General features: G+C 38.6%; 1 protein-coding gene across 1 annotated transcript in view; it reads left to right on the top strand.

Annotated features, from left to right (window-relative positions):
* CBFB (core-binding factor, beta subunit) overlaps window positions 1-26,463 on the top strand; it is a gene marked incomplete at its 5' end in the record, with an annotated part of 36,995 nt that overhangs the window by 5,433 nt on the left and 5,099 nt on the right. The window contains 2 exons of the mRNA XM_009706683.1: window positions 12,512-12,628; window positions 17,647-17,742. Of these exons, the coding sequence (XP_009704985.1) occupies window positions 12,512-12,628; window positions 17,647-17,742 (213 nt within the window). The remainder of the gene's footprint in view (window positions 1-12,511; window positions 12,629-17,646; window positions 17,743-26,463) is intronic.

Genomic DNA, 26,463 nt, shown 5'->3' on the forward strand with positions numbered 1-26,463 from the left:
ACTCCGGCCCTTCGAGATGCTTTTGTTTGCTTCGGCCAAGGGAAGTGGTGTTGCCCTGATGAAGCCCACATCCCTGTCATTCCTTTTTACCTTTCTCAAGCTTTTTCTGTAAGGTTTAAAGAAGAAAGTCGGTGCGTGGTTATGGTCCCCTTAATCAGTTTTCATCCAGGATCATCTATGTGATTTGGGTAAAATACTAGTTTTCTCTAGATGCTTGTGATTCTAGATTTTATTATTGTGTTTGTGCTTAAGAGTCTTTTATTTAACAGAGACTGCTCAGTTTCTTTTTTCTTTCTTCCCCAGATACATAATTTCTTTGTTTATGTTCCTATACCGTTTTTGCTTTAGAGGCGAGTGAAACTTTTTCTTGTTTTGCCTAGATACTTTGAGTTGTTATTCATTATGACCTGGTATTGCATAGGGGAGAGCTGTTCAATTGAAACTCCATTTGAAGCCGGGTAGTCATAGTGTATCTTTACTTATTCACTTTTCCTCAAAATAGGGAGATGTCCCTATCTGCATCCAGTTTATACGCTATTAACAGTTAGGAACTGGGACTTTGGGAAGAGAAATCTTTAGAGCTTGTCGCTTGTTAGGTGCATGTTGTCCTGTGCTGGCAAGCAGCCACTGGCTGAGATTTGGACAGTTGTTTCTGAAGAGTGATTTATTGTAGGGTGCCCTCTGCCACTACAGCATGAGTCACAGCAGGCATCTCTCATGTGACAAGTATCCACGGCCTTTTCCTCGTAATCCTTTCACTGCCCCCATCCTCCACATACTTTTGTTACTGCATGCAGCCTTGTTCATGCATTACAGTGCACGCAGTGACCTTGTCACTTTGAAACAATGCTTATGAGCAGCACTTACAGAGCATGGCTGTGCTGTTTGTGATGCCTGCCTATCAACCTTTCTGTAGGTCCCGAGAACTTCAGATCTGCCATCAGTAAACCTGCCTTTGATTAGCTTTTATTACATGTTGTAGAAGCAGTTATTCGGTCATGTTTTATAGATTACCTTGAACCTTTTCCAGTGGTCTAAATGCACCCATTGCGGTTATATAGACAAGACTTCAGATTTACTCGTACTATCATCCTAAAGTTTCCTAGGAGATGAAGAAAACCAGAATTAGTGAGCTAAATTTTTCATTTGGGAACCAGCTATGTATAAGGACAGATGAGTGCTGTGTGGATGAAAGCAGTACTTGAGATCTCTGCAGCATAGATGCTGGAAGAAATCCAGACATGTGGATGGTCGAATCCTCTTGTTTGCATATCAGTCTCCACTTACTAAGCAAAGTTGTTAACATTATGCTTTGCTGCTCTTATAAATGAATGAGAAAAGTAAGAGCATCACTGTTGAGGATGTCTGTTTCTTAGTGAAAATCACTTAATACTTCATATTGGAAAAAAAAAAAGATGGTGAAACGTTTGCAACAAGAAACTGTCATTTTTCTGAAAGTTACTGAAATGTTCCTTCAAGCTTTATTGTCCAAAGCACGAGTAACAAAATGAGCTAATTAGCTTGCATAATTGCATATTTGCTGTTTAACAAGTTGGCCTGGTAAAATACGTCCTGTGACAATAATATGGAAAAAAATGAGGACTCTTGCACCAGACTGCTGTTCCAAGAAGATCAGTGCTAACGAAAGGATTGTTTTTTGGGGAGTAGCTGATGCTGCAGATGTTTTGTCTAATCAGAAAGTCTATGTATTTTCTGTTACAATAATAACTAGACTTGTATATGAGATCCAGATTGTAGGTACTTGGTGAGTCTGTGGAGAACTTCTGCCTTCTCTCTGTATGTGAGATAGTTTGCTTAGATGATTGCAGGCAGCAGCTCGTTGTTGTGGGACTTCTGGGTATGCAACTTGTTTTATCTGTTCATCTCAGTGTAAATATAGAACATGAAATCTGTGGAAGGTGATAGGAGGAGTTCTTAAACCTGGTGTAATTTTTACAGTAAGCATCATTAAACTTTGGATTTTCTATTGCAATACAGTGACTGAGGACAAAATGTTGTCTGTCACATTTTACATACTTTTAGGTCTGAAATCTAGGGAAGGAAGCGGCTCTGAAACACTTGATGGGGACTCTTCTGCCCTGATGAAATACCTCTTTGACGGCAGTTGAGGAGTAGCCAGCATTGTTTGACAAGACAGGTTGGAGGTGACAAGAAGAAATTTTTAGCTTCGTTTCAACTAATATATTCCTTTAAAAAATTGAAAGATATTAAAAAAAGGGAAAAGCTTACATTCTTCAGTAGAGGCAATATTGAACTTTTCTTTCTGTTTTTGGAAAACTAATACAAGCCTAAAGAATGCTTCAGAATAGGAAAACTAAGGTAGGAGGGCATCTAGACAAAGTAAACCAAGTATGGTAGTGTGTTTTTCTCATGCTACCAAGGAGTGTTTGGGGATTTCTTTGTGAAGTTTGCATGCCTCTCTGATTTTATTTGTTAATATATTGAGGGCAAGCATTTTCCGTTGAGTAGGGGAGCAGTGGGCAATCTCATGTCCAGATGCCCCCAACTAGGGGAATCAGAGTACAGTACCCTGCAATGTGATTACACAACCGGGTAGCCTGGTGGGTTTTCACTGCAGAAAACTATCAGAATTTTAGTTATAGCAAACCAAAAAGCTGATGTTTCTAATCACTTCAAAAGGTCTTACAACAGACTGTTCATGAGATGTGCAGGCTGGTACTTTCCTGACAAAGCATTTGGAGAAGCAGTATAAAATTTTTTGAAGCTCTATTCTGATACATAGAACTTGAGAATTAGACTTTTGAGGAAGTAGAGCTGGTGTCAGCTATGAATTTTTTGAACTTCAAGAAAATGAATCGGTAGATGGTTTATAGGGAATAAAAAGTGCATAAGAATTTAAATTTGTTCCCCTCTCCTGCAGATCATACAGTGTTGGTTCTGTATTTTCCTGGTCTTGTGCTGGGAGAATTCTTGTTGCATTTTGGCTAACCAAAGCTGTATTTATATTATTCACTATCTTTATAACTGTGGTGATATTTTTTTTTTCAGGATTTTGCTGTTTAGAGAACTTGATATTAAACATATATCTGAAAGTGCTAATACTCTGTTAAATTCTCAGCCCTTGTTAATGATGTTTCTCTGCAGAAGCTGATAGTTTTCTGTAGAATAATTATGACATTATGAAATTTTATTGGATAGTGAAAGCTATGTAGTTGTTACGGTATACAAAAGGCAAACAATTACTAACTTGCATTATTTTAAGGCTTGATGCAGCACTCCCTGTTGAATAAATGTCCATGCAGTTTTTCTAAACTTGAATCCTGCTTAAGGGGGAAGGGTGAGGCTGTCAAAGTGCTCAAGAACGTTACAAAAGCCAAAGGGGCAGAAGAGGCAACTTTTCTTACCCCTCTCGTGCTGGGGTCAGTTCCTGTGTGTGTTTTGTTAGTTGCTTGCCTATGTTGTCAAAATCGAGTATTTTCTAGTGGAGTATTATTACTTGCATTACACATTTCAAATTTTCAGTTCAAAAATACAGGCTTAATAGACTATTTATTTGCACGCCGATAGCATGGTGTGTAAATGATGTGCTTTAGGTAAGCCTCTCTTTCTAACCCTCTATTGGAGTTTCTAGTTATAACTGCTTTTTGCTAATGCTGTTTTCTGAAAGCTTGAAAAGAACTAATTTCCCAACCAATTTTGAAATTTCTGTCTGGAAAATATATTCTGTCAACGTGGCAGAAAAGAGTGTGTGTCCCTGTTAGTTAACTGGTTTTGTGAGCATCAGCATTTCTCAGTACATGCAGGCATACTTGCAGCAGCAAAACGGCAGCGGTTTCCTAGCAATATTTTTTTGCAAAAATATTATTCTTTTTAAATGTTGCAAGAAAAATTGGGTCTTTTTTAATGCACGCTGTTTCAGGGGAGTAGATTTAAAATCCAGCCGTCTTTCTCATGTAGAATCTAGTGGTAAAGATGTACTGATAAAAGACCCTGTGAAGTTTCACAGGGGAAAACCCCAGCATGTATTTGCCTTTCAGATTATCCATATATTCTGCTCATTGCATTTTTGTTGATTCTCAGTTCTAGCTGAGTTTTCATGTCAGGAGGCATTAGACCTTTTTGTAGTGACGCTGTGAAAACAAGAAGTCACCTACTTTTTGCTTTCGGGTTTTTTTGGTGGTTTTGGTCAAGTGTAGTGTATGTTTCCCGCTCAATCCAGCAATTGCAATATTTTGGGAGGTTGAACTGTGTCTGGAGACTTACTTGTTATTAAATGATGAGTATAATTTCTGTGCAGTAGCATTTCAGTATTTTTTTTTTTCTCTGCTAGCTTCTAAGCATAAGTACTGGGCAGTGATCTTAATCCAGGAATAAAATGCTGTAGTCGTCACGGATTTGAATCACATTTGTTCTGACATCCTTGATGCTTCATATCTATTCTTAGTTGTAGACTTGTTTTTTGGTTAAGTGAAATAGTAACCTACCTAATTTAATGAAACAATGATCTGCTTTTGAAAAGGACTCACGATTACATAGTTGAGCTAACTACGCAGAAGAAAAACCTAACAAACAACAACCAAAAAAACCAGAAAAATATCAGGTTTTCTAAAAGTGACTTGTAAATTCTTTCTCTTCAGTAAAGTGAGGAAGATTCTTTTGCTGTTCTTTTTTTGAAGTTTTAGAAACCAAAACAAAAGTCATCACTGTAGTATTTCAGTAATACAGAAAGCATGTTGAGAGAGGTTTTGTTGCAGCTCGGATACTACTTACAAAGACATTTTTAATGTGAGTCCACATGTGGATATTTTTATTACATAGAATTTTAAAAATGGATTGTGTTGCATCTGAATTTTATCTATAGAGGCATTTTCTGAAACTTCAGTGGTATTTGTAATAAAAACGGGTGACTTTTATGTAAGCACATTTAAAAATTGGCCAAAGTACGTAATACCAAACCATCAGGTTTTGCTATGAAGTTGAAAATTGTAGCAAAGGTTTTCTGAGATGGTTTTCTAGTTGTGAATTGGAGTACTTTCTTTCCTCAGGGAATATACCAAGGGAATGCTATCACTTGTTATCCAAACACCTTCTCCTATAATTAGAGAACTAAAATAGATTTTTGTATTGTTGATGTTCTTGAATGGAACCTACTGCAGGATGTTTTTGAGATTTATTTTTTTTCTTGGCGATGTTTTTGAGATTTATTTTTTTTCTTGGCTGTGAAATGCCTTAAGCTAATACTTCAAGCTGTATCTTGAATCACCTTTGACATTAGCATGTATACATAGGCATGTATAAATTTAAAGGTTTGCATAGAGGGGGGCAAAGTGCGTCTAAGAGTCTAAAACTTAATTAAAAAAATTGTATTCCTCTGACTCCTGAGTCTGGTAGGTACAGTATTTTGGTAAGGGTCAGACTAAATTAAAAATCTTTCTGAGAAATTAAATCATAGTTGCAACTTTGTTAATTGACTTTAAGCAGAAGCACGCAGAAGCACGCAGAAGCAGATTTTTTTTCGGATCTATTGCTTTAAAGGGAGGAAAATACAGAGGTTTAAAATCTTTTGCAACAGTTTTAACTACTTGCATACAACAAACCCCTGCAAACAATAGTTAAATTAGTTAGCCTTGTGCTTAGCTGTGTTAACTTGTGGCTATTAAAATTTTAGTACAGGCTGTTAGCAATTCATGGGATATTTTGTATTTCAGCAAATCGTTTTCTTCAAGATACTTTGTTCCTTACAGTCGATGAATTTGCATTTCCACTGCTTTTTGAAATGTTAAGACATTGTGGTATGAAAGACTGCATTTAGAACTTTTATTTTCTTCTTCTTTTTTTTCTTAAGCATAACAATCTAGATTGAGACTCGGAGCAGGCATACTGTTTTGTTAATATTTCTGGTTTTGCTTGAGGAATCAATGTTTGTCATAGCTGATGAAATAGAGTAACGCTATTTCATTTTGAATGTTAAACTTTCTTTCCAGAAATTCTTCATGTATCCTGTAAAAACTAATGCCTAGGTGGTTGGTTTTTTGGTCTGTTTGTGTTTAGTTTTTGGGCAGGTGTTAGAGCGTGCATAGATAACATAGAGGAAAGAAGAAAACTAAAAAGCTGAAATAGGCTTTTTCCAAAGAATATTTCATGCACCACAACAGGCGTGGTCATTCCTGATCTTACCAGCCTCTTTTCAAATTCTTTACGTAGTCTAAAGTCGCAAGTGAGGTGTCTTTGTGCGATCACAAAGCTTTAGGAACAGGTCACCTGGACGCTGTAGGGTCTGCCGTACCTGCCGTGGTGACCCCAGGCATCTCCGTGGCGCTGGTCAGCGCCATCCCAGCAGTCCCACCTTAGCAGGGGGACCTTGGCCCAGCCAGGGCCTGTTGTCAGTGGTGTGATATGGCTGTGACATAGGTGCCACCCCTGAGAAACCTAGAGCAGTATTCATCTTGAAAGCCGTGGTCGGGTCATCCATGTACAACTGTTTAGGAAAGATTCTTGTTTTGTCAGGAAGTGTCACTTCCTTTGCATTTTCACAGAATAGTATAAGGTTTAGATCTAAACTCAACCTCATTTTCATATAGTGGAAGCTGCTTCAAGATGTAGTTTTCTAAATAACTTAGAAAACATCTTTTTGTGCTTAAAATCTATTCTTCTTCTTCCTTTAAGGCATGAGACAGAAGGATTGATCTAAATTTCTTGGATTTTTGAGCTCTTATGATTTGCAGTGATGAGTCTATTGTTCTAAGATTAAAAACACTGAAAGGTCTGTTTTGCTCATACTGACTTTTTAAATGGGATTCTTTTCAACTCTTTCTATTTACTGTTTCATTCCCAGTTACGACTATGTTACAAGGGTTTCATTTTGGAATCGAACTTACAGAGTCTGGTACGTGCTGTAAACTCTGTCAACGACTAGGTTGGTTTTACTTAGTCTACTTACTCCTATCATAGTTTACTTACTCCTGTCTTTTAAGATAGGAGTGATCAGCATCTAAAAGTGTAGTCTGAAGCCTTATGTGGAGTTGTCAGCTTTTGCTGTAACTTCAGTTGTTGTTACACTACTGAAGGTACCATTCTGTTTTGTTCCCCAGATAATTGAGGATTTTACTGTATAAATTCTGTTGCAGAGTTTTAGAAAAGCTTTTTTCTTTTTTTTTGCTTTTCATAGATTGCTTCCTCTCTCATGCTCTGCCCCTTTTTGAAACCCAAGCTAGCGACCCTTTTTTGATTATGATATGAAAGTGAGTCTTGGTATTTGGGGATGGAGGGGAACTGACTCAACTTTACATTTCAGAACAGTCATACCAAATCTGTATGGCAAGACCACCACATTTTATTTATGAAAATGTATGTGTACTCCCTCCAGATTTCTGTTAAAGGAAACAGAGGAATATCTAATTTCCTATTTGAACATTTTGAATAGGTAGTCTCCTTTTACTCGGCGGTGTATACAGACTATGTTAAGAGAAGCTGAAATGGTGTTAGCCTTGACCGATTAACATCTTCCTTACTTGGAGTAAATGTTTACAGCTGTTTCTTTCTTAGTGGTCAGTGTTTCATAGATGAAGTCACTGGGGAGACTGCTGTTTAAATATTTAAAAGCAGGGTATGATTCAGGGGAAGGTGGGATCAAAACTGGGATGTACGTACTTGGCTCAACCGAGCGAGAGGCAGCTTGTGTGAGCAGTTATGAATGGGCAGATGTGTGTGTGGTGAGGCAGACGGTGAGTCAGAACTGAGGCTCTTCTGAAAGAATGCATTTTGCTCCAGTGTGCTGGGAAAATGAAAACAGAAGGGAGGGGACTGCACTACTTCACTGGGGACTGGTGTTTCCTGGGGGGGGGTGTTGGTGGGGTGGTAAGTTGGTCTCATGGATGGTGGTGGCTGTTGTGAGCGTGCTGATTCATTAGTCAGTGGGTGGTGAGAACTGTGTGCAATCTCTGGGGGAGGAAATGGCTCGGTTGCTTTAGGGAGAAAGAACATTTTCTGTAACTGCAGGATGTGTGGATGGAGCATGCAGATAGCATATCTGTAGCACATCAGTTAAATACCCTGGCACTGTGAGATAAGGATTTACTAGAGGACTAAAATAGGATATGAAACTGAGGTTTTTGTGTCTTGTACTCAAGTCAAGCGGCTTTTTTTTTAAAGTCATTGAGAATTGTCCTCCTCTGTATGCTTCACTATATTCAAATCAAGTTTGGTTTTTAAAATATGAACGAATGGTGTTACAGGAGCCACGTCCCTGCCTATTTTTAACAAAGCTAACTCCCGGTTAGTTGGAGTTGGAGGAGAGGGTTGCTCATTTAAATGCAGCTGAAAAGAAATAACAGTTGAAAGAGTACGGAAAGGAAGGTGAGATACACTGTATATTGAAGGTGTGGCACAGAGGTCTTTGGGATCAAGCCAGCTTATAGACCAAGAAAGCACGAACACAGCTCAACAACTTAGAGCCTCATTTATTCATGCAGCACCATCTCAGGTTTACATGTGTTTGTGGTGCTGTTCGTCCTCTATCTAGATAATCTGCCAGGAGATAAGGGTATTTACTCTTGCCGGTTGTTCGGTCAGCAAGCAGAATATTTGTTCTAACACTAAAAGCCTGTTTCCAATGTAAAAGTAACATGTCTACTTTTCTCACTTAAAACATTTTAATGGTACTTTGATTTGTAGTAGGAGTTTGAAATGGAAGCTGTAGTTTGAGGTGGATTGAAACTTTTGTATAACAACCACCTGAACAAAAATTCAGCTGGTATAAGCTACAAAAATTTGCAGATTTTGGTATATGACAGTTTACCTAGGTCTCAAAATCTAAAAAAACTAATCGGCTTTGGCTGTGCCAGTGTGTGAAAATGAGGGTGCAAAATGAGGGAGAACTTATTCTCTTCCTTCAACATATGTATAATAATGCTTAACTTAGTTACGCAGCCATCTGCTGTCACTGTCAGAAAAACCGTACCTCGTTTGGTGTGTCGGATGGACTGTACTCTGAAAGGAGGCAGCTGTATAATACATCTTTTCCTCTTGTGTGTCCTTATAATGGTGTTTATGTAGCATTAAATTCATCCACTGAATATGAAATTGGTAATTGCCTGACTTCCAACCTCTCCTTCTTCCTACTGCTCTCTAGTGCTTTTCACCAAAGTATCCGAGTTTTACAGGACTGACTTCCAGATACTGTTATGAAAAGCACCCGGAGGTGTGGGAGGGACTTATAAAACTGTATGAATTATATCAATCTGGGGTTAGAAACAAACTTTAGAGTTTTTCTAACAAAGTCATCCTTTTATCTACTTTTAATCAAATTTTATAGCTCAGTAATATTAAGGGGGGAAGTTGGGGCCTTTATAGAAATAATGTGGCTTTTGCCTTTGCTCTCTCACTGTGACTGTCTTAAGGCAACTTTCAGAATAGAGAATTCTGAAAGTTTTTTAAAAGGCAAATTTGTGCTGGATTTTGAGATGGCATAACAGGTCATGTGCTCATAGACGAGCAGTAATTTATTAATAATTCTGTGAAGTTCGGAAATTGAAAGGGAACCAGCATGGCTTTATCTGAAAAGAAGGAAATACGTGGTTAAACGGTTTTGACTACAGTCTTGGGTGGTTTCCATTCTCCAGAAAGAGAAGAGGGGGGAAAAGGAGCCTAAATTCCTTTCTCTAAAATAAAGGAAAAAGCACCAGTATGCTTTATTGTGTGTTTTAATGAGAGAAAAGTTCCTTCATAAGCGCATGTGGTTTCAATATGAATTATACTAAATTTGAATGATTACGTAGTAATTTCAAACCTCAAATATCTGGCTAAGGAATTCATCCTTTCGGAGGTGAAAAATGTTCGTTATCTAAGTTTTGAAAACCTACTGAATCTAGTGGGGCAAGGCTTTAAGGGCTCTGATTCCGGAGCAAGGGCAGAGTACTTTATCTTGAAAGGTCAGGCTGTGTGACAGTGGTTCGGAAGCTGCTTTGTCAGCAGCTCAGCTGTTGGTCAGTGTGCTCAGGGCAGATAGTAGGCATCAGTAATCACATCAACCCTGTCAACTTCTTTCCCTTTTTCCCCTTTGACTTCTGAAGACTTTCACAGAATTTCCAGCACTGCTCAGGCTTCCCGGTGACGCGTAAGGCATTGCATTTGAAGTACTGAGCCCTCAACAGCTACATCTGAGCTACCTACTGTTTGCACGGAGCTGTGAAGTTTGCTTATAATGCACTAGCAGCTGCAGTGACCAAGGCAATCCAACGGCCACTGAAAGGAGGCGGTTAGTGGTGGCATAATATTCCTTGTCGAAGAAACAGACAAAAAATATTGTCCTCTTGGATGACTTGAAAAGCTCAGTCTTGTCATCTGTGGGAAGTCCTGTGTAACTTTTGATGTTCCAGGCTTTTGTTGTGGGCCAGAAGGATAGGGGAGGCTAGGTGAAAGATAAACCCTAAATGAAGATCAGCAAAATGCTGGTTTGCTTCTGCAAAAAGTAACTAGCATTAGAGTACAGACTGTTTTGTCTTTACAGACCCATAGTTAGGTTATGCTGCTTTTTTTTCCTTTCGATTATTCTGCAATCTTCTTAGAAGAGAATGACTTTTGATTCTAATAACCTCTTTAACTGTCTTTCACTTCTAAACTAATTAAATGCACGTGTTAAATTGATGGTGCGTACTTAGTTTATTTCTTGTGAGATGAATGAGTGAAGACTCTGCTGAAAGGGAGTAATGTTATATTTCGTATATTTGAAATGATTAATCTTGACATGAAGGTGGTGGGAGGTGATTTCCTGATAGTCCACATTGTCTCACGCTGGTTCTGATGCCTTTGCTCGCGAAGGCTGTTGGCCGGTAGATCTGCGCTCTGCATAGTGTGCTGTCTTCACAGAAGACATAGGTGTGATGACTTGCATAGCTAGTCTGTGAATACAAGGACAGAAAACCAGTCTGTGCTCTTCTTTGTAGAGAGATACAAAGAAGATTTGCTTGAACTAACCTTTATTTCTTCACTATTGAGCTACTGTGTATTGTACTAATTGAAACTTCTGTCACTGCATATTGAAGGGTGGTTAAGTTGTAAAAAATCAAGCTCAGAGATCAAATGTGTATTTTCTTTGGCAAATAACATTACTTGTTTGTCAATTGGTTTCATGTTACTTGTTCCCTTTCTTCCACTCATGGGTTGCCTTTCGTGTTGTTCAGTGCTTAATTTTACCAGGACAGCCTTTGCATAAGCAAGGCTTGCTTTCTTTCTGTACCTCCTGTATCGAAAAGCCTTTTCTTTTCCTGCTTGAGTGACCTTAGCTGGTAAGTGTGAAACGGAGCAAGTAGGCACAGTTGGGGTGCTTTGAAAAGTGCTATAGCACTAAACATCAATAATACTTTGATGAGGATTTGCCACAGGATGAATTTAGAACTATTAGAGGAGGCGCTGTGTGAAAATTCCCCTAGGTAGCTGGGCCACTCCTGAAGACTGAAAAGACTCGACAGGATTTTGGATGTCTAAGCAGCCTTTAAATCTGAAGTGGGCGCAGGCCTCTCTGGCGATTCAACATAGACAAACTTCTGTTCCGTGGGGGGTTTTAACTTGCCAAGTAGTCTGAAATAACTAGTGAAGGTTGATTTTTTTTTTTTTTTTTTTTTTTTTTTTTTTTTTTTTTTTTCTTTCTTTCTTTTTCACAGTTTAGGTAATTTTGCTGTGGTATTTTTTGCTGATGTCATTAAATATAAAGTGTCAAACTCATTTAGTGTTGTATTTGCTTCTTTTTAAATTTCCTGTGTGGAGATTAATCTCTGGTCTTTAGAAGGGGAAATACTTGTGCTTTAAATCACTGTATCATCTACCGTTATCTAGATGTAGGGCCTTTAAACTCAGGCATTATTTCTTGCTCAAGCTCAAGGCACTGTGCATGTTGATGGGTTTTGATCATCTGGTGTTGCTTCTCTTGAAAAGCCTTTCACAAATGCTAGAATAGGCACAGGAAGACTTTCTTATTTTTAGCATGGTGTGTATATATAGTGTATTTTACTAAACTCTGACTAGTTTGTAAATTTGAGGAGGACTGAAACAGGTGCTTGTTCTTTGTTGAAAGAGCTCATGTATTGGGGTGCTGTATGTACAGTGCTGCTTAGGAATAGGAAAGCATGTGTTCATTTAACTATTTAAATGTGCTGTAAAGGATCCTCCATGTCTGGCAGCATGCCACTTTCTTTGTGACATGAAGGTAAACTGACAAGCAAAACAGTTACTTTAACTGAAAGCAGTAACAGAATTCTAACCAAGTCCTGGTGCACTCCAGTTTATAAAACGAGAACACCGCTTAAATTTATTCCATCCAGTACAGTAGGCAGAAGTTAACAGCACTCACTTGATTAAAATGAGTTCTTGGAAAGGAGGCAGGAGAAGCTGTTAAGTGGAGTCTCATGTTACCAGCTGCTTTGGATGTTCTTCTAAGAATACATATAGAAGCTTCCTGCGTCAGTATTTTCATTGTGCAGGCATATGTGTAAATGCTTTCAAATTCCTAGCATGTGTTTTGCTTTTATTTCAGGTGTACTTGAAGGCACCTATGATTCTCAATGGTGTCTGTGTAATCTGGAAAGGCTGGATAGATCTACAGAGACTGGATGGTATGGGCTGCCTGGAATTTGATGAAGAGAGAGCACAGGTAAGACAGTCTGCCTATGGCTACTGTGCCTTAGGCATTTGTTTGTCATCCTGGAAGGAAACATGCAGTCAGGTAGCCATCACGCATTCTAATTTGCTTGTTTTCTGCCTTCACTTTGAGTACAAATTCCAAAGAAAACTTACAGTATGGAAGTTCAGAAACATATGGTTGTAGCTAAACTAGTGTTTTAATTAGATCAAAATATTAGGGGCAGAAGTCATCTGTAGTTTACAACTTTGTGGGTGACTTAGCACTGTTACTATGCTACAGAGTAGTAAATCTTGAAGTATTTGAAAAGCTGTGTCTTTAACTTGCAACAATTTAACTGGCAAGTCTACTGTAGCTGTTTACTTCTGGATGGTTGGGTTTTTTGAAGTAGTTTTTTCTTTTACTAAATACGGGGGGAGGATGAATAGGTTTTTTTCATTTGTTCTCTAACAGTGGTAGACTCTCTGCTCTGTTAAGGTATGGCAGCTTTTGAGAACTTCCTATCCACCTGCTTCCTACCATCAAAGTGACTGTCTAGCAGCTGAATCTTTGGACATGCACAAGAACAAAGTAAACACAGAGGAAATGACTTTTTAAGTGCGTATCACATTTATAAGGTTCACTTACACAGCTGTAGGATTCCTTAATTGAGTCAGACTTGAGACAGATCCTTGGTTTTGAGATGTAGCTTGGTAACGAAGCTACTTAACTGATAATAAAGCTGCTGCACCAGATTTGCATGGGATTCCATGCAGATTACCTTGTTTCTGCAGTGGACAGTAAACTGGGTGCAGTGACATCAGTTACCGGAGTTATGACTTACAGTCTATATCTTGTGGTGAACTCTGCAGTTCATTTCTGTAGTCTGATAATTTAGAAGTGTTAGACTCATATGAAGGCATGATCCAAAGTGCTTCTGAATACAAGGGTTTGTTAAGCACACAGAGAAAAGAAGGCTGAGCAATTTCCTGCAGCCTGGTTGGTTTGGGTTTTTTTTTTTCCTCCCCAAGTTCTGTATTGGTACTCTAGCAAATGATTCTTAATAATTTACTCTGTAGCTGTATATAGCCATTTTCTCCTAACTTCTCTCTGAAGACTTCTTCTTTTACCCAAGACAATCATGACCTCCCCTAACTTTTCTGGGAACTTGAGTAATTCACTTTGAACCACTGTTCACTGTCTCCTAAGTGGTACCTCTGTCTTTTTCATCTTGATAGCATAATAAAATTGGAGCTTGCTTTATCTCCTTCCTTTTGTTCCCTTAAACTCAGGGACCCAAAGCAACTCACTCATGTCAATAATTGAACTGGTTTGTGTGACACTAGTGATTCCCTTTGTCTTTCTTTGTTATACCTCATGTCTGTTGTACAGATGAGTGATTTTTTGCAAAAACTCAGTATTCACGCAAACTGTTTTTCCAAATTACCTTTACTTTCCCTTTGTGCCCTCTGGGGAGTTACTTCTGGCAGTTGTGCACTGGAACTGATTTAAATAAGGACGCGTTCTCTATTTCCACTGCACGCCTCGCCTTCACTTCTTTGGGGTTTCCCTTCTAGTCTTCTGCGGCCACAGTTGGTCACTGTGTAACAGGTAGGAGCTCTTTCCTTCTGCCTAAATACCCAGAGCACTCCTCCCTTCCAGACATGCAGAACTGGAGAGCATACTGATTAATTTGTTTCTGTTCAAGAGCTGGAAGTATTCAAATCAAATTTGGTATGGAGATAAGTATAGTTGCAAGCTTTGTGGTGCCATGCCACTCCCTAACTTAAACCGATTTGCACATTAATGAGATCATGTTATTGTGACTACGTTCTGGGTTAAACAGAAATACTTTGTGTCAAAACAGTGTCTTTGAAATAGTTACAGCCCTGCATGCTTTCTTCAGGATGCCTAGAAAGATAAGAGTATGCTATTCTGGGAATAGTCCTGCCAGCATTTGTTAATCCATGAGAAAAGCCACAGAACGAAGCTTTCACTTGAATGCTGCTATTTGCTGTGGCATTCGCTTCTTCCAAAGCTGGGATTGGCATTTTGAGGTAGCTAAGTTCCTGTTGCAGCAGTGTACTCTTTGGAAAGAGGATAACTGCTGTAGACTCCATTGATTAGAAGGCCATTGGACTATAATGTCTTACACAGCAAGGTCAAATGTAGACCCCTGAGGATTACGCAAGATAAATCCCAAGGTTCTTGATCTCTGACTATTAAGGTTGATACATAACACTAAGCCCCATGACTTCTGAACTGAGAGGAGACTTGATTTGAACATGTACTCAGAAGGAAATAGTGTCGCTCTTTTCAGGAACTGTCCAATTTTGGGGAAAAGTGGGCACCCTTCTGAAAAGGGTGGTGGTCAGGTGACCTATGGGTTCAATTTTTCTCTTTCTAATTTGTTTTCAGTTTGTGCTTCTCAGTGGTTACAAGGTCATTGGTCATCTTATTTGCTACAGTAGTAGTATCTAAGAGTTCCCAGTGTCATAAGGCACTATACAGACACAGAGAAGTAGCTACACCCTTGTTTTTATTAGTATTGTAAACATTTGGGCAATCTTCTACATTCTTCAGTTTCCTTTTTCCTGTATCTGTCACTTTGCTTCCTTTTTTAAACTGTTTTAATACTGCTAGTGGCAGTTGACCTAACTGCTGACTTTGGGCCCAGAATACCACTGATGTCAGAAAGGGTTTAAGTGCCTCATACTGTGCAGTGTAGTGCCTGTGGTACCCACTCTCTGTTGTAATAAGAGGTCCTGTTGGCATTCAGGCACCCCCATACGTACCCCTTACTCCCATTTTCTGGAAGGCTTGCCTCGTATAAATGTAATGCTCTTGCATTTTCCTGTCTCTTGCCACTTCTTACTAACTCATACTGGAATCGGATAAAATTCTTCTTTGCTGCCACACTTTGGAAATTATACTATCCTTCACTAGGTCAAAAAAATCTTTTAGAAAGAAAAACCACATGCATAACAATAAAGTACATTAATTTTAACTTCTAAGCTAGTGTTCTTTCTGTTTAACTCACAGCCTATTAATGTCTTACTACTAAGCAGTCTTACTTTTTGTTACTGGAGGCCCCGATTCAACTGCTTGTTGGGACTTCAGTGGACTAACACACACAAAGCTCGACGTACATGCTTGAATATCTTCCCCGTTTGGGGCTGAAATTTCCCTGGATTTGATATTTATGAGTGTCATTAAAAGACTGTTTTCTGTCTTCAGTACTTCTGTATCTCTTCTGTAGTAGAGCATTCTTGCTGTGTAGATGCAGTAGTTATAGATGGCTGTTCTCACAAAGTCAGTGTTTCAGCCGTCAACATGTGTTTGTTCTGGATGTCAACATACTCATTCTTTCCATAGGAATTTCTTATTTAGTTTCTTTTGGTTATGACCATTTCTTTAAAAGATTCTGGCTAAGGCTATATGTTAGTCTTTTATTTCATAACCACTTTAAAGGATGGTAAAATGCAGAACTTTACATATAAAAATCTGCTTTCATTTAAGTCTGTTAAAAAAAAAAAGTAATGAAGACATACATAGCTTTTGTGAATTAGAAATAAGGCAGCTTTTCCGTAGTCATCTGGGAGACAAGCTTATCTGTTTTATCTCTATCCTTCTGTATTATTAAGAACAAATTTACTTTCCACTGACTGACCTTGGTTGCTATGCATTGCATGAACACTAAGATGGCTATAAAGAGCCAAATTCTACTCTTAAAAATAGTAGGTAGTGTTAAAATGTTATCTTATTGGCAGCTTTAAACATTGCCTTTCAACATAGCTTTCTGGGGACCTGACTGTGTGGAGTTCTTGATTGACAGATGTTTGTATTTAACTGTGTTAGGCCACGAGAGGCACTCATTCACATCATTTCACAGAGTAGCTTCAGGGTGCACAGTTGTGCCGACGGCAAAAAAAGCAATTTAACATTCTCTCAGACTAGGGATGCTTTATCTTAAATTAAAAAATTCATGCACTTAATCCCTTGGTATATTAAAATTTAGTTGGTCTCTCAACATGTTTGTCCTCTAACAGTCAAGGTTAGGATTTTTTTTTTTTAATTATCAACTTGAAAATTACATTTGTGTGTATGCGGGAATCAAAAGCAGAATTAGTAGTAATTATAACTGAGGAGTTATGAGGGAGAACCAATATAGTTTATCCCTTACTGTTTCATGGAACCTATTTAGACTTGACTCCTCCATTCTGAACATTTTAAAATTCTGGTGTGGAACAGAGCCATCTATTTTCATTCTGAGCAAAATATGCACTAAAAGGACCCTTTAAGAGAAATAATTTGTAACCCAATTAATAATGGCTTGCATATTAATAACACTTTATTTAAAACCTTTTCTAATAGAAAATATGGTTTGAAGGATGTTTTTTTTTGAGCGTTAATTTATTAAATCTATTCCTGTGCATAAGCCATTGTTGAAAATAAACAACGGGGCTGTTGAAAATCTGCAGGTTTCTTCTGCATTGTGTGGGAATGTGTGCAAATTAGTGGAGGAATACTTCTGCTTTGCACTTTCTTATGCATCTAAATTGAATTTAAATGATACGTAAGAATTACAAATGTTTATACTGATGCACCTTCAGCAGCTTTTGATAAAATGGAGGATTTGTTTGATTTGTAATTTAGATGATACTTTTTTAAATGAAAGAGAATTACATTACCATTATTTAGTGAACTCTAGATATACCTGTGAATTCTGTCTTCAAAATGACTTTTATAAGGAGAATAAAATGTATTGCCTCTTTTGTATAACTTTTGAGAATGTCTAGCTTTTAAAAAGACTGCAGCATTTTAAAAGCAGTTCTCCTTTGAAAATGTATTTTAGTATTTGGTTATCTCTACTGCAGTGATGAAGGTGAGTATTATTTCTTTAACCTATATTGGAACTCATCTGTATCCTGGCAGATTCTGTAGGACATACTTGTCTTTGCTGCCAAGTGATCCCTAATATTCCAAAGAAATGTGATCTGGTAGAAATGAGGGTAGCCTTTTGTGTCACTCTGTGCCATCTGGTTTGGTAGCAGGAGGATGCATTGGCACAACAAGCCTTTGAAGAAGCTCGGCGAAGAACTCGTGAATTCGAGGATAGAGACAGGTCTCATCGGGAGGAAATGGAGGTGAGGGTTTCACAGCTGCTGTCAGTAACTGGTTAGTACTTTCCCAAAACTTTAGCTTGATTTATTTGTCTGTTTGTACAATGTTGTGTATTTTCTGTTTGCTGTTTGATGTTGTCATATAAAAATTGCAAAATGCATTGTTTTTAACTATTGTAAAATGAATTTCAAGTTTTTGCAGTTTGGATAAGAGTTCTTGGATTTTTTTTCCTTTTTTTCCTTTCTGTAGATGGCCTTTTCTGTGAGTACTTAAGCTATAAGGATATATTTGTTCACAGAGCTGCCATACCTCTCCCAACTGGTACTTCAATAGCAGACAGAGGGATCTTTTACCCCATGCATTTCTCAAGAACACAGGAAAGGCATCAGGAGCTGCAAGTACATAATTTTGTAGCTCCCTATCTCATGTTGTGGGTAACATTACTGGTAAATTTAATCAGATGCCACAGTCTGCTGGTTTTATTTTCCCCTCACCTTTTTCTTACTGATGGTGAGTCTTACTCCTCTGTTTCACTGGTGTAGTTCCCCCTGTCTTATCCTCTGCTTCTTTATAGGGCCCCACATTCTTGAATCTTGTTCTTTTTTGATGAGAGCAGAAATTACTGGGATCAAGAAAAGAGGAGCCCGAAAAGGGAATGGAAAACAGCTGCTCTGAGATGTCAGAAAGGCAAGAGCTGTAAGAAGACAAGTAATACATAAGGAGAGTTGGCAAGTTAAGGCAAGCTGTAGGTCAGGCAGAGAACAGGGAGAAAACAGAAACACTTTGAATTTCTTTCCCTTACTAACTCTGTTTCCTACTTCCTGCTTCATCAGTACAGCCTGACTTTAGTATAATCAAATATGATCAATCTGCTGCTTCTCAGGTTTTTAGAAAATCTGATTATTGTTATTGCTAAACTACTTTTCTTCTGGCATCCTTACTGATATTTGAGATGATTAGACAGGCTTTCTTCTCTTCCAAGTACAACTGGAAGACACTGAGCATGAGAATGAGAGGGAAAAGGCAGATGCAGAGAATCATCTCTCTCACTTTGAAGGGATGGCTGATGTGTGTCTCTGATGTAGCCAGGTCAGATGTCAGCTGTAGCAAAGGTAGAATCCTTGCCTCGGAGGCCTTGCTACCACTGGATCCTTGGAGCAACGGCTAGATTACCTGAATCTTTCTGTCTCCGTCATGACATAGCTGTAACCTGCTTGTAAGTGCAGTTCAAAAGGAAGGTAGAATTAACTTAAAGCAGGTCATGAAGACCTGCGGCAGCCTGCCTTAATTTTAACAACACAGTAGGAACTGTAGGCCCGGCCTTATGTCCTTGACCTCTATTTACTTCAAACTTTTCTTGATTTACTTTCCTTTACTGTGCCCCCCTTCACTCCTGTTACCGCAGAAAAGAAGCTGTGTGCTTGCTGTATGCTGAAGGTTAAAAAGGAATGAGGCTTCCTGAAATAATTTCTGGAGTTCTGAGAGACTTATTCTTTCCTCCTATTGTAGAAAACACTTATTTGCAGCCAGGATGTGCGAAAACTCTTTCAATTAACAGTGAGATTGAGGTAATATTGAGCATCTGGGGCTTCATGACAGACATCAAAACTTGTGACGCTGAGACAGAAAAAGCAACATCCCTGGCCAGCTGCAGGAGTTGGATTTAATAACTTCTGAAAAGACTCTTGCTTTTAATAAGGCAGCAGGCAGTTGTTATTAAATGATGTCCTTATTAGCTGCCAGTACCCATTTTCTCTTAAAACAACAATAGTCGTTGTCCCAGCTCTAAAGCACTGGTGTAGGATCACCTGCAGAAAGGAAGAAAAGGAAAAATTACTGACTTGAAATATGTTTAAGCAGAATTAAACACATTGTCAAAAGATACTTTAAATTAATGTGATGTCAAATACAGGTTTTTAAATAATTGCAATACGTTATGTTATGCATACTTTTATTTTTTGTTTTACTGTACATGTTTAATATGTATAACCAAGAGATCTTTGCCTCAATTCCTTGTAGTTCTATAAGTGGTTTTTACATTTCAGTTTTCATTGTGTGTTTGGGGGAAGATGTCCTGGCCACATATCTAGAATGTTTACAGATAAGCTTTTGTGCTCTGGATTTTAGGACTACATAATAATCAGGATCTTTTGGGGCAGGACAGGGGAGAGAGAAGAGATAGACTTACAGTGCATTCCTAAGGAGGAATCAGGTTTCCAAACCATTCACTATTTCCCTGACTTTCATTTCACTTGTATTCTAGTGCAGCATTTGAGCAGAATCAAATGAACTTTTAATCAGTAAGCACTTAGATAAGGTGCTCATGATCATCATACAGAATTCTCAATAAATGTGCATCCCCATGTTTGTTGTGTTTATGGCCTGTATTGAATTTTCCGATGCTTCACATGCTCGATCAGCTTGGAAATACGGTTTGTCAGTTGTACCCTTCTGATGATTGCGTTGCTGACAGCTATAAACACGTTAGTCCAAACTGTATGGTGTACGGTTTGGGTAATTTCAATAGGATAAATAGTATCTTTGGTTGCACTACAGAGATGGTACTTGAAGGTGTAGGGCAGCTAGAAAAGGTGGGTTCTAAGTGTGCTGAGTGAATTTTTATGTATGTTACACTACACAGATGAAGATCCCCTCAGCATAATCTTTTTGATGTGGTATCCATACACTTTCATCATTACTGAAACTTAATTTTTCTTTCCTGCTAAGCTTGGCATGTACAGTAAAACTTTAAATTGCCAGACCTGGAACAGGATCTCATCAGTGTTAATGATTGTTTTAGGAATTGCAACACTGTATAAAATCAGGATATTTCAGACAGTAGAATTACAGCTGAAACGCCTTTAATAGAGACCAGATTCCGCTTCAGTGGGGGAGGGAAGGGGAATCCTGCAATATTCCACCCACTCCTACCCAAAACAGAGGCGCCAGCTCTTTGGAAACATTTATCCATCCAAAGCCTGGCAGCATATGAAAATGATCAGATTCAGTTCTTTATTTATATAACTTTCTGTGTAGAAAAGATTCCCTATTCTAAGTCTCTCTGTAGACTTCTAAAACAAAGTGATATATCCTTGCCTAGGAGTGATCAGCAAAGGTGGTTGAAAACAGTTAAAATAGCTTGTATGTGGCAGTTGGAGATTAGAATGGTGATACTTTTAAGGAAGGAAAAAAAAGTAGCAAGTGAAGTAACAATTTGGGAATAATCGCTATATTAATTTTCATTTTTAAGTATCCTGGAAAAAAACAACGAACACCACCACCAAAAAAACCCCCTCAGAGTGTTGTCAGGTTTGTTTGCCTTCCTTTCATCACATAGTATCCTGTCCATTGATGACTTCGTTAGCACAACAGATCTTTATTGTGATGAATGTATTCTTTGCATCTGAGGGCAGAATCAGTAGTGATTGGTAGGTTGTACTTGAATTTCCGGAAGGGGTCTCATTTTTGTGCAGTTAGAGCACTCCTAACATAAAATAGGTGCGTGAGTGGATTTGGGAATTTTCATTGAAGTTTTTTAGTGCCACTGAGTTGAACTGCATGCTGCTATATTTTTAACATAGTTTCAGTTTTGCATACAAGACGCTTTTGAGTTTTTGTATCAACTTAAGTAGCTTGGTCACATCAGATACCACAAATCCTGCCTGACTGTTCAGGATTCTTCTGTTTCAAAGATGCTTTTGAAGTCAGTGAGTGTTTTTAATTAATGCCTTCAAAATTAATAATGTATTCCGATGGCTCTCACTTTTACAAAAACGTTGGAATGCTGAGAGAGTAAATAATGATACACGTGAAGAAAGACCACATTTCCAGTTAAAGACAATGGTAGCAATACATGATTGTATGAAGCTTCCTAAGTGTAGGAACACTGAGCTACTTGACAAACTTGCGCTGTATAATGACTGCATGCCAGTCGAAGGCAAAGTTCTTTCTCCATGAGCAAGTACCACACCACAGGGAACTTGGTCCAAGGCCACTACTTTAGGGGTGTATTCTGGAATTGACACCTTTGAACAGGTACATGAACTTGAAGTATTTGTACGTTTCCCTTTGCCAAACTAATAGAAGAGAGTGAGGAGACTAAAGGGAGTGAGGCAAGTGCTTAATTTTCACTGTCTCTTTATCCTCTTGTGTCTTGATTGAGAGAATCAGTATTAGTGTTTTCTTCTGTTTGGTATGGTTTCAGTATGAATGGCCAGAGTTCAGTGGCAGGAGAAGCAGCATTCTGCAGAAATTACTGGGAGATTGCTGTCTAAACGTGCTTGAATCTTCCAGTAAAAACTCTTGCTTTTTATTCAGTGTTCTGGCTGTAGTAGCATGATGCAAAATGCATTACGCTGTCTGCAATGACTTTGAGAGATGTAAACAGCCCCCAGTTGGTGAAATTAGAAGACATTGAAAGTAGTGGCCTGTGTCCGTCCGGAAAAGGCAATAAACAGGTGCCTCTGCCAGGCAGATAGAGTGGGGGTTTTTTGTGAAGGTTTGTTTTGTATAGGCAAATTATAACTTCAAAATTGAAGTGATGTATTTGAGTGCGTAGTTTGTCATACTCTGTCGCACTGGAGCTTAGCTAAGGCTGTTCTCTTGATTGCGTTACTTGGGGGTCTGTTGGATCTCATCTCAGTTTTCTAACATAATTTGTTCAACCAGCATTTTTTAAATGTCCTATTTTTCTATTTTGCGTTCACTTCCCATGTTATTGCCATGGTCTTTATTTTAACAACACCATGAGTAAAGAGGCAGAGTGGTGTACTCTTCCCTGAAACAGTCTAGTCTAGCAATCTATCTGTTTGTGGTCGTGTGCTAAATATAAATTACATTAATGGCTAAGCAGAGCCATTTTAGGAAACTACATGAAATTCTCATTTTAAAAACCTTCATTTTACTGAAGAAAAAAAACCACTGTTTTGAAACTTGTGTTTCTTCCAGTAGAAATCCACAAAGCACCAAAAAAACCTACCAACCCCACACTTTAAAAATTGCTGGAATAAAAATTTAACTGAATTTTAAATACTCAGTCCTGCCCTAGGTTTCTACACGTTTTTGCTGTTTGTTGGGAATTCTGAGTTGACATGGGAGAGATGTATTTCATTTAATTGTACGGAAGCTGTCAATCCTTAGAAAGCAGGATTTTGCTACACAAATTTAAACAGTTCACAACTGAAACAAAATCAAGTAGTAGGACTAACTTTCCTATTCTTCTAAAGTTCTAGACAGTTCTAGAAGTTATTCTCTCTTCTTTCCGAAAAAAAAGGGATTTAAGATGAAACTACTAGTGTAAATAAATGCTCTAAACTAATTGTAATTATTTTTGTCAAATATAACTGGCTTCAGATGAAAATTTAATATTCCAGTAAGGTTCGTGTTTCATTTTGGGTTTTTTTCCTCATCAAATCTCTGATTTTTAAGGTGGTTTTGGTTTTTTTTTTTCTCCCCTCAAATTAATCTGGAAAGAATTTAATTGCTACTTATTGTATGTACTCTCCAAATTTACATTGATAATAAAAATATTATAACCTTTAATCCAGCTTTTTGGATGTGAAAGAAACCTAAACTGTTAATTCTTCATATGCAGTGGATAGTGCGGACTTGGTGTATGCTTGTGTGTGTGTATAAGCGCATATATATATATGATTTGTTCATATTCAGGATGAATACAGCGTAATTTAGAAAAAAGCATTAAAGTCTGTGTGTGATTATGCGTTCCCTCAAAAGATTCTACAGTGCGAGTACAGTACAAGTAGGCCAGTAATGTTATGACTGGGTTGCTTTGCAAGAACTTAAATAGCTGGTATTTGTGTAAAAGTGCTATGGAATGCATATATCAGAAAAACAGTTTGTGCTGTACAGAATCAATGCTGACTGTAGTACAGAGGAGATCAATCTTGCAAATCAGGGAATACTGTAATATAAGCGTCTTCTTTCAGTCAATGAAGGTTAGAAAGGGCCTGAGCGACAGAGGAATACTGTCTGGAGGCAATCAATGTTAATTATAAATTTATAACCTTTATACCAACCTTCAAACGATGCTTTCTAAAAGGGAACATTTCAAGCTTCCCCCCGCCCCTTGGAAAAGATGTTTTCATACAAAAGTGAAAATTGTAGTCTGCACTTGAAGCTCTTAAGAGCTATACGCTTGCCCTGCTTTTTCCTTTCTTGGCTTGCTGTTGCTTTAGTCCAGTTACCAGTGTGGTGTACCAGGATCTGTAGCTTCTGAAGAGCTTTTAAACAAAGATGCAACCGTTGCAAAGATTTCGGGCAAGAGAGTGCATCGGGACTGCTAAGCAAATTATGCTACTTGGCTTGGTCTTGCTCTGCAGCTCTCTAGCAGCTGGTGGTGGGAGAGCAGACTCTGCGTATAACGCAATTGATGTGTGTTTTTAGTGAAAAGTACTCTGTTTCTAGGAAATAGATAGTTGGAAGCTTGAAATGAAATCTTGGTGGAGGTAGGTGCTAAATGATTTTTATCTGTGGCCTTTGTCAAGAGAATTGTTCATTTTGACTTTCAGTGAGCTTGAAAGGCAGTCAAAACGGATGTAGGAATAAAAAAGAGCATTGGGTATAGAGTTCATAACATTAATTGTTCTACAAGGACTTTAGTCTAACATCCAGATCTCTTGCCAAATTTGAGAGACTGTTTTCCATTATTTGTGTAAAGTGGTGCTTGACATTGTAATTAAGAAGATCAAGGCTACTTCTTCCTAGGTTCAAGTGAAAAGAAGAGGTGATTGCAAAATGGATGTTAAGGCCAGCAAGCAAAGCAACTCAGAGACTGGATCTCGGCTACGAAGTCTCATGCTGGTAGCTGCACCTGCTAGGAATGTGGTAAAAATCAGCTCCCCTACTGACTGCCAGGGGCTTATAGATGCAATTGGTAGTGATGATGGGGTCCCTTTGCTGCTGGAGCTAAAGTTGTTCAGAGAGGTGAAAATTGAGAGGGAGAGTCTCTTTTCAAGCCCCCCCAGAGACCTGAAAGCATACAGGGTGTTTCACCAGGCCTACAACTGTGACCAAAGAAGTTCTATTATATATAAGCTGTCATTCGTACTACGTTGCAGTGGCCTGGTTTTGCTGACTTGGATTCTGAGAAGGCCGAGTTTCCCCACCCCTGCTCTCCTGTTGAGTAAGGGTAACCAAAGTGGAGGCACGGCCAGTGTTTTAACCGTGTTCAGATCTCTACGGAGAGCCTGTTATTAACCAGCAGCTCAGAGAAGAGCTTTCAGTTTGTTACTTTTCTTGTTGTGTGTCTGCCTGAGTCAGCAGGACTAATGTGGAGGTGTGCTTAATTGTAACTCGTTTTTCTGAGTGTTGCTCTCTTTATTTCAGTGTTTTTTTGTTTGAGTGGGTTTTTTTGTCCTGCGGTTGTATGCTTTTTAGAAAAGTATCTGCAAAGTGTTCTCAGGTTGTTTGGGTGGTTTTTTTTTAAATTCTTTTCAGGAGGTTGACAGTCCTTCTAAGAGAATCCAAATGTTCACTGTTTAGTTTTTCATAACATAGCCTGATTTTTCACTTATTTAGTTAATTATAGATGACAGATGCCAAGGCACATAATGCATCTGCTCTGTCTGTTTCAGCAGTATGGAGTTGCCAGAATGTAATTAAAGAATTGCAGTGGAGTTGTCCATGGAGAGACTTTTATTTTGCCTACTCTTTGTGACAGCCCTTCTTCAAATTACCTCCCTCTTCCTTCCTTCCTCTTCGCCAGTGTCCCAAGTTATATATGCAGTGCATATTGTTGCACTTGTGATTTCACTGCCTAGTATTCAGAGGTCCCAATTTTGCCTGCTGTTTTTTTAAGTGATTCATCAAAAGGGAGGGCCATCTTCATGGTAACTCTGTCCATCCGTACTAAATTTACCTCCAGCTTTCCCAGTTCTGCTTTCTCGAGCTATCGTGTAAACCACACGGTGGGGCTGCATTATCTTTTCCTGATGAACTGCTGTGGTAAAAGGAATTCGTTTCCTTAGGTGTCTCGGAGGCCTCTGAACATGCACAGGAAGGGGGCAGTTAGCTTAAGGAGTTTTATTGGCCCTGTTGAAAACATGACCAAACGCAGCATGAGTCAGGACTGAGTGGCTGGAGGAGGATGGTGTCCGACTGTCTTGGCTGCTGGAGGAACTGCTTGTGTGCCGCCTTCCTTAATTGCCATTATCCTTCGATTTGTTTTCCCTAAGTAACAGATGTAAGTGCTCCAACACGATTCTTGTCCAGAAGAGTCACAATTCTAAGTTAATGATTTGATTTTAAGCTATCTAATGTATTAAGAAGAAAATGAACATAGTACAGGTAGTACTGCATCATACTGTTGATATGACTTTTAGCCCGTACCAGTTAGCCTATACTTAGGCTGGCGAAAAGCTCAGAGATCACAGTGTTGACGAGAGCATAGGTGTTAAGAGTATTGCAGGGGATACTTTTTGTGTTTATCTTCAAGTCAAAATTATTTTGTTAGTAACTTTTCTCTTGTTTGTTAGTACGTTATTACCCCTATGGTATCAGCGTTAGGCATTCAGCGTGAATAGATCTAGAATAGCACGTTATAGGAGGCTTTGAAGTGTTTTTTGCCAAATACGTTCCTGCAGTTCTTTCAGTCGGTCATCATACTGTCTCCAGCGTTAGAGGTTTTAAATGGCTTGTGGCCGGTTATAATTCCTTCCGTATTGCAGAAGATTTGCATGGCTTCATGTGCTGAAAGCTGAGTGCGAAGTATTTTGGGGTATTGAAAC

This window comes from Cariama cristata, unplaced genomic scaffold, assembly GCF_000690535.1.
Source record: "Cariama cristata isolate BGI_N322 unplaced genomic scaffold, ASM69053v1 scaffold22208, whole genome shotgun sequence".
Lineage (NCBI taxonomy): Eukaryota > Metazoa > Chordata > Aves > Cariamiformes > Cariamidae > Cariama > Cariama cristata.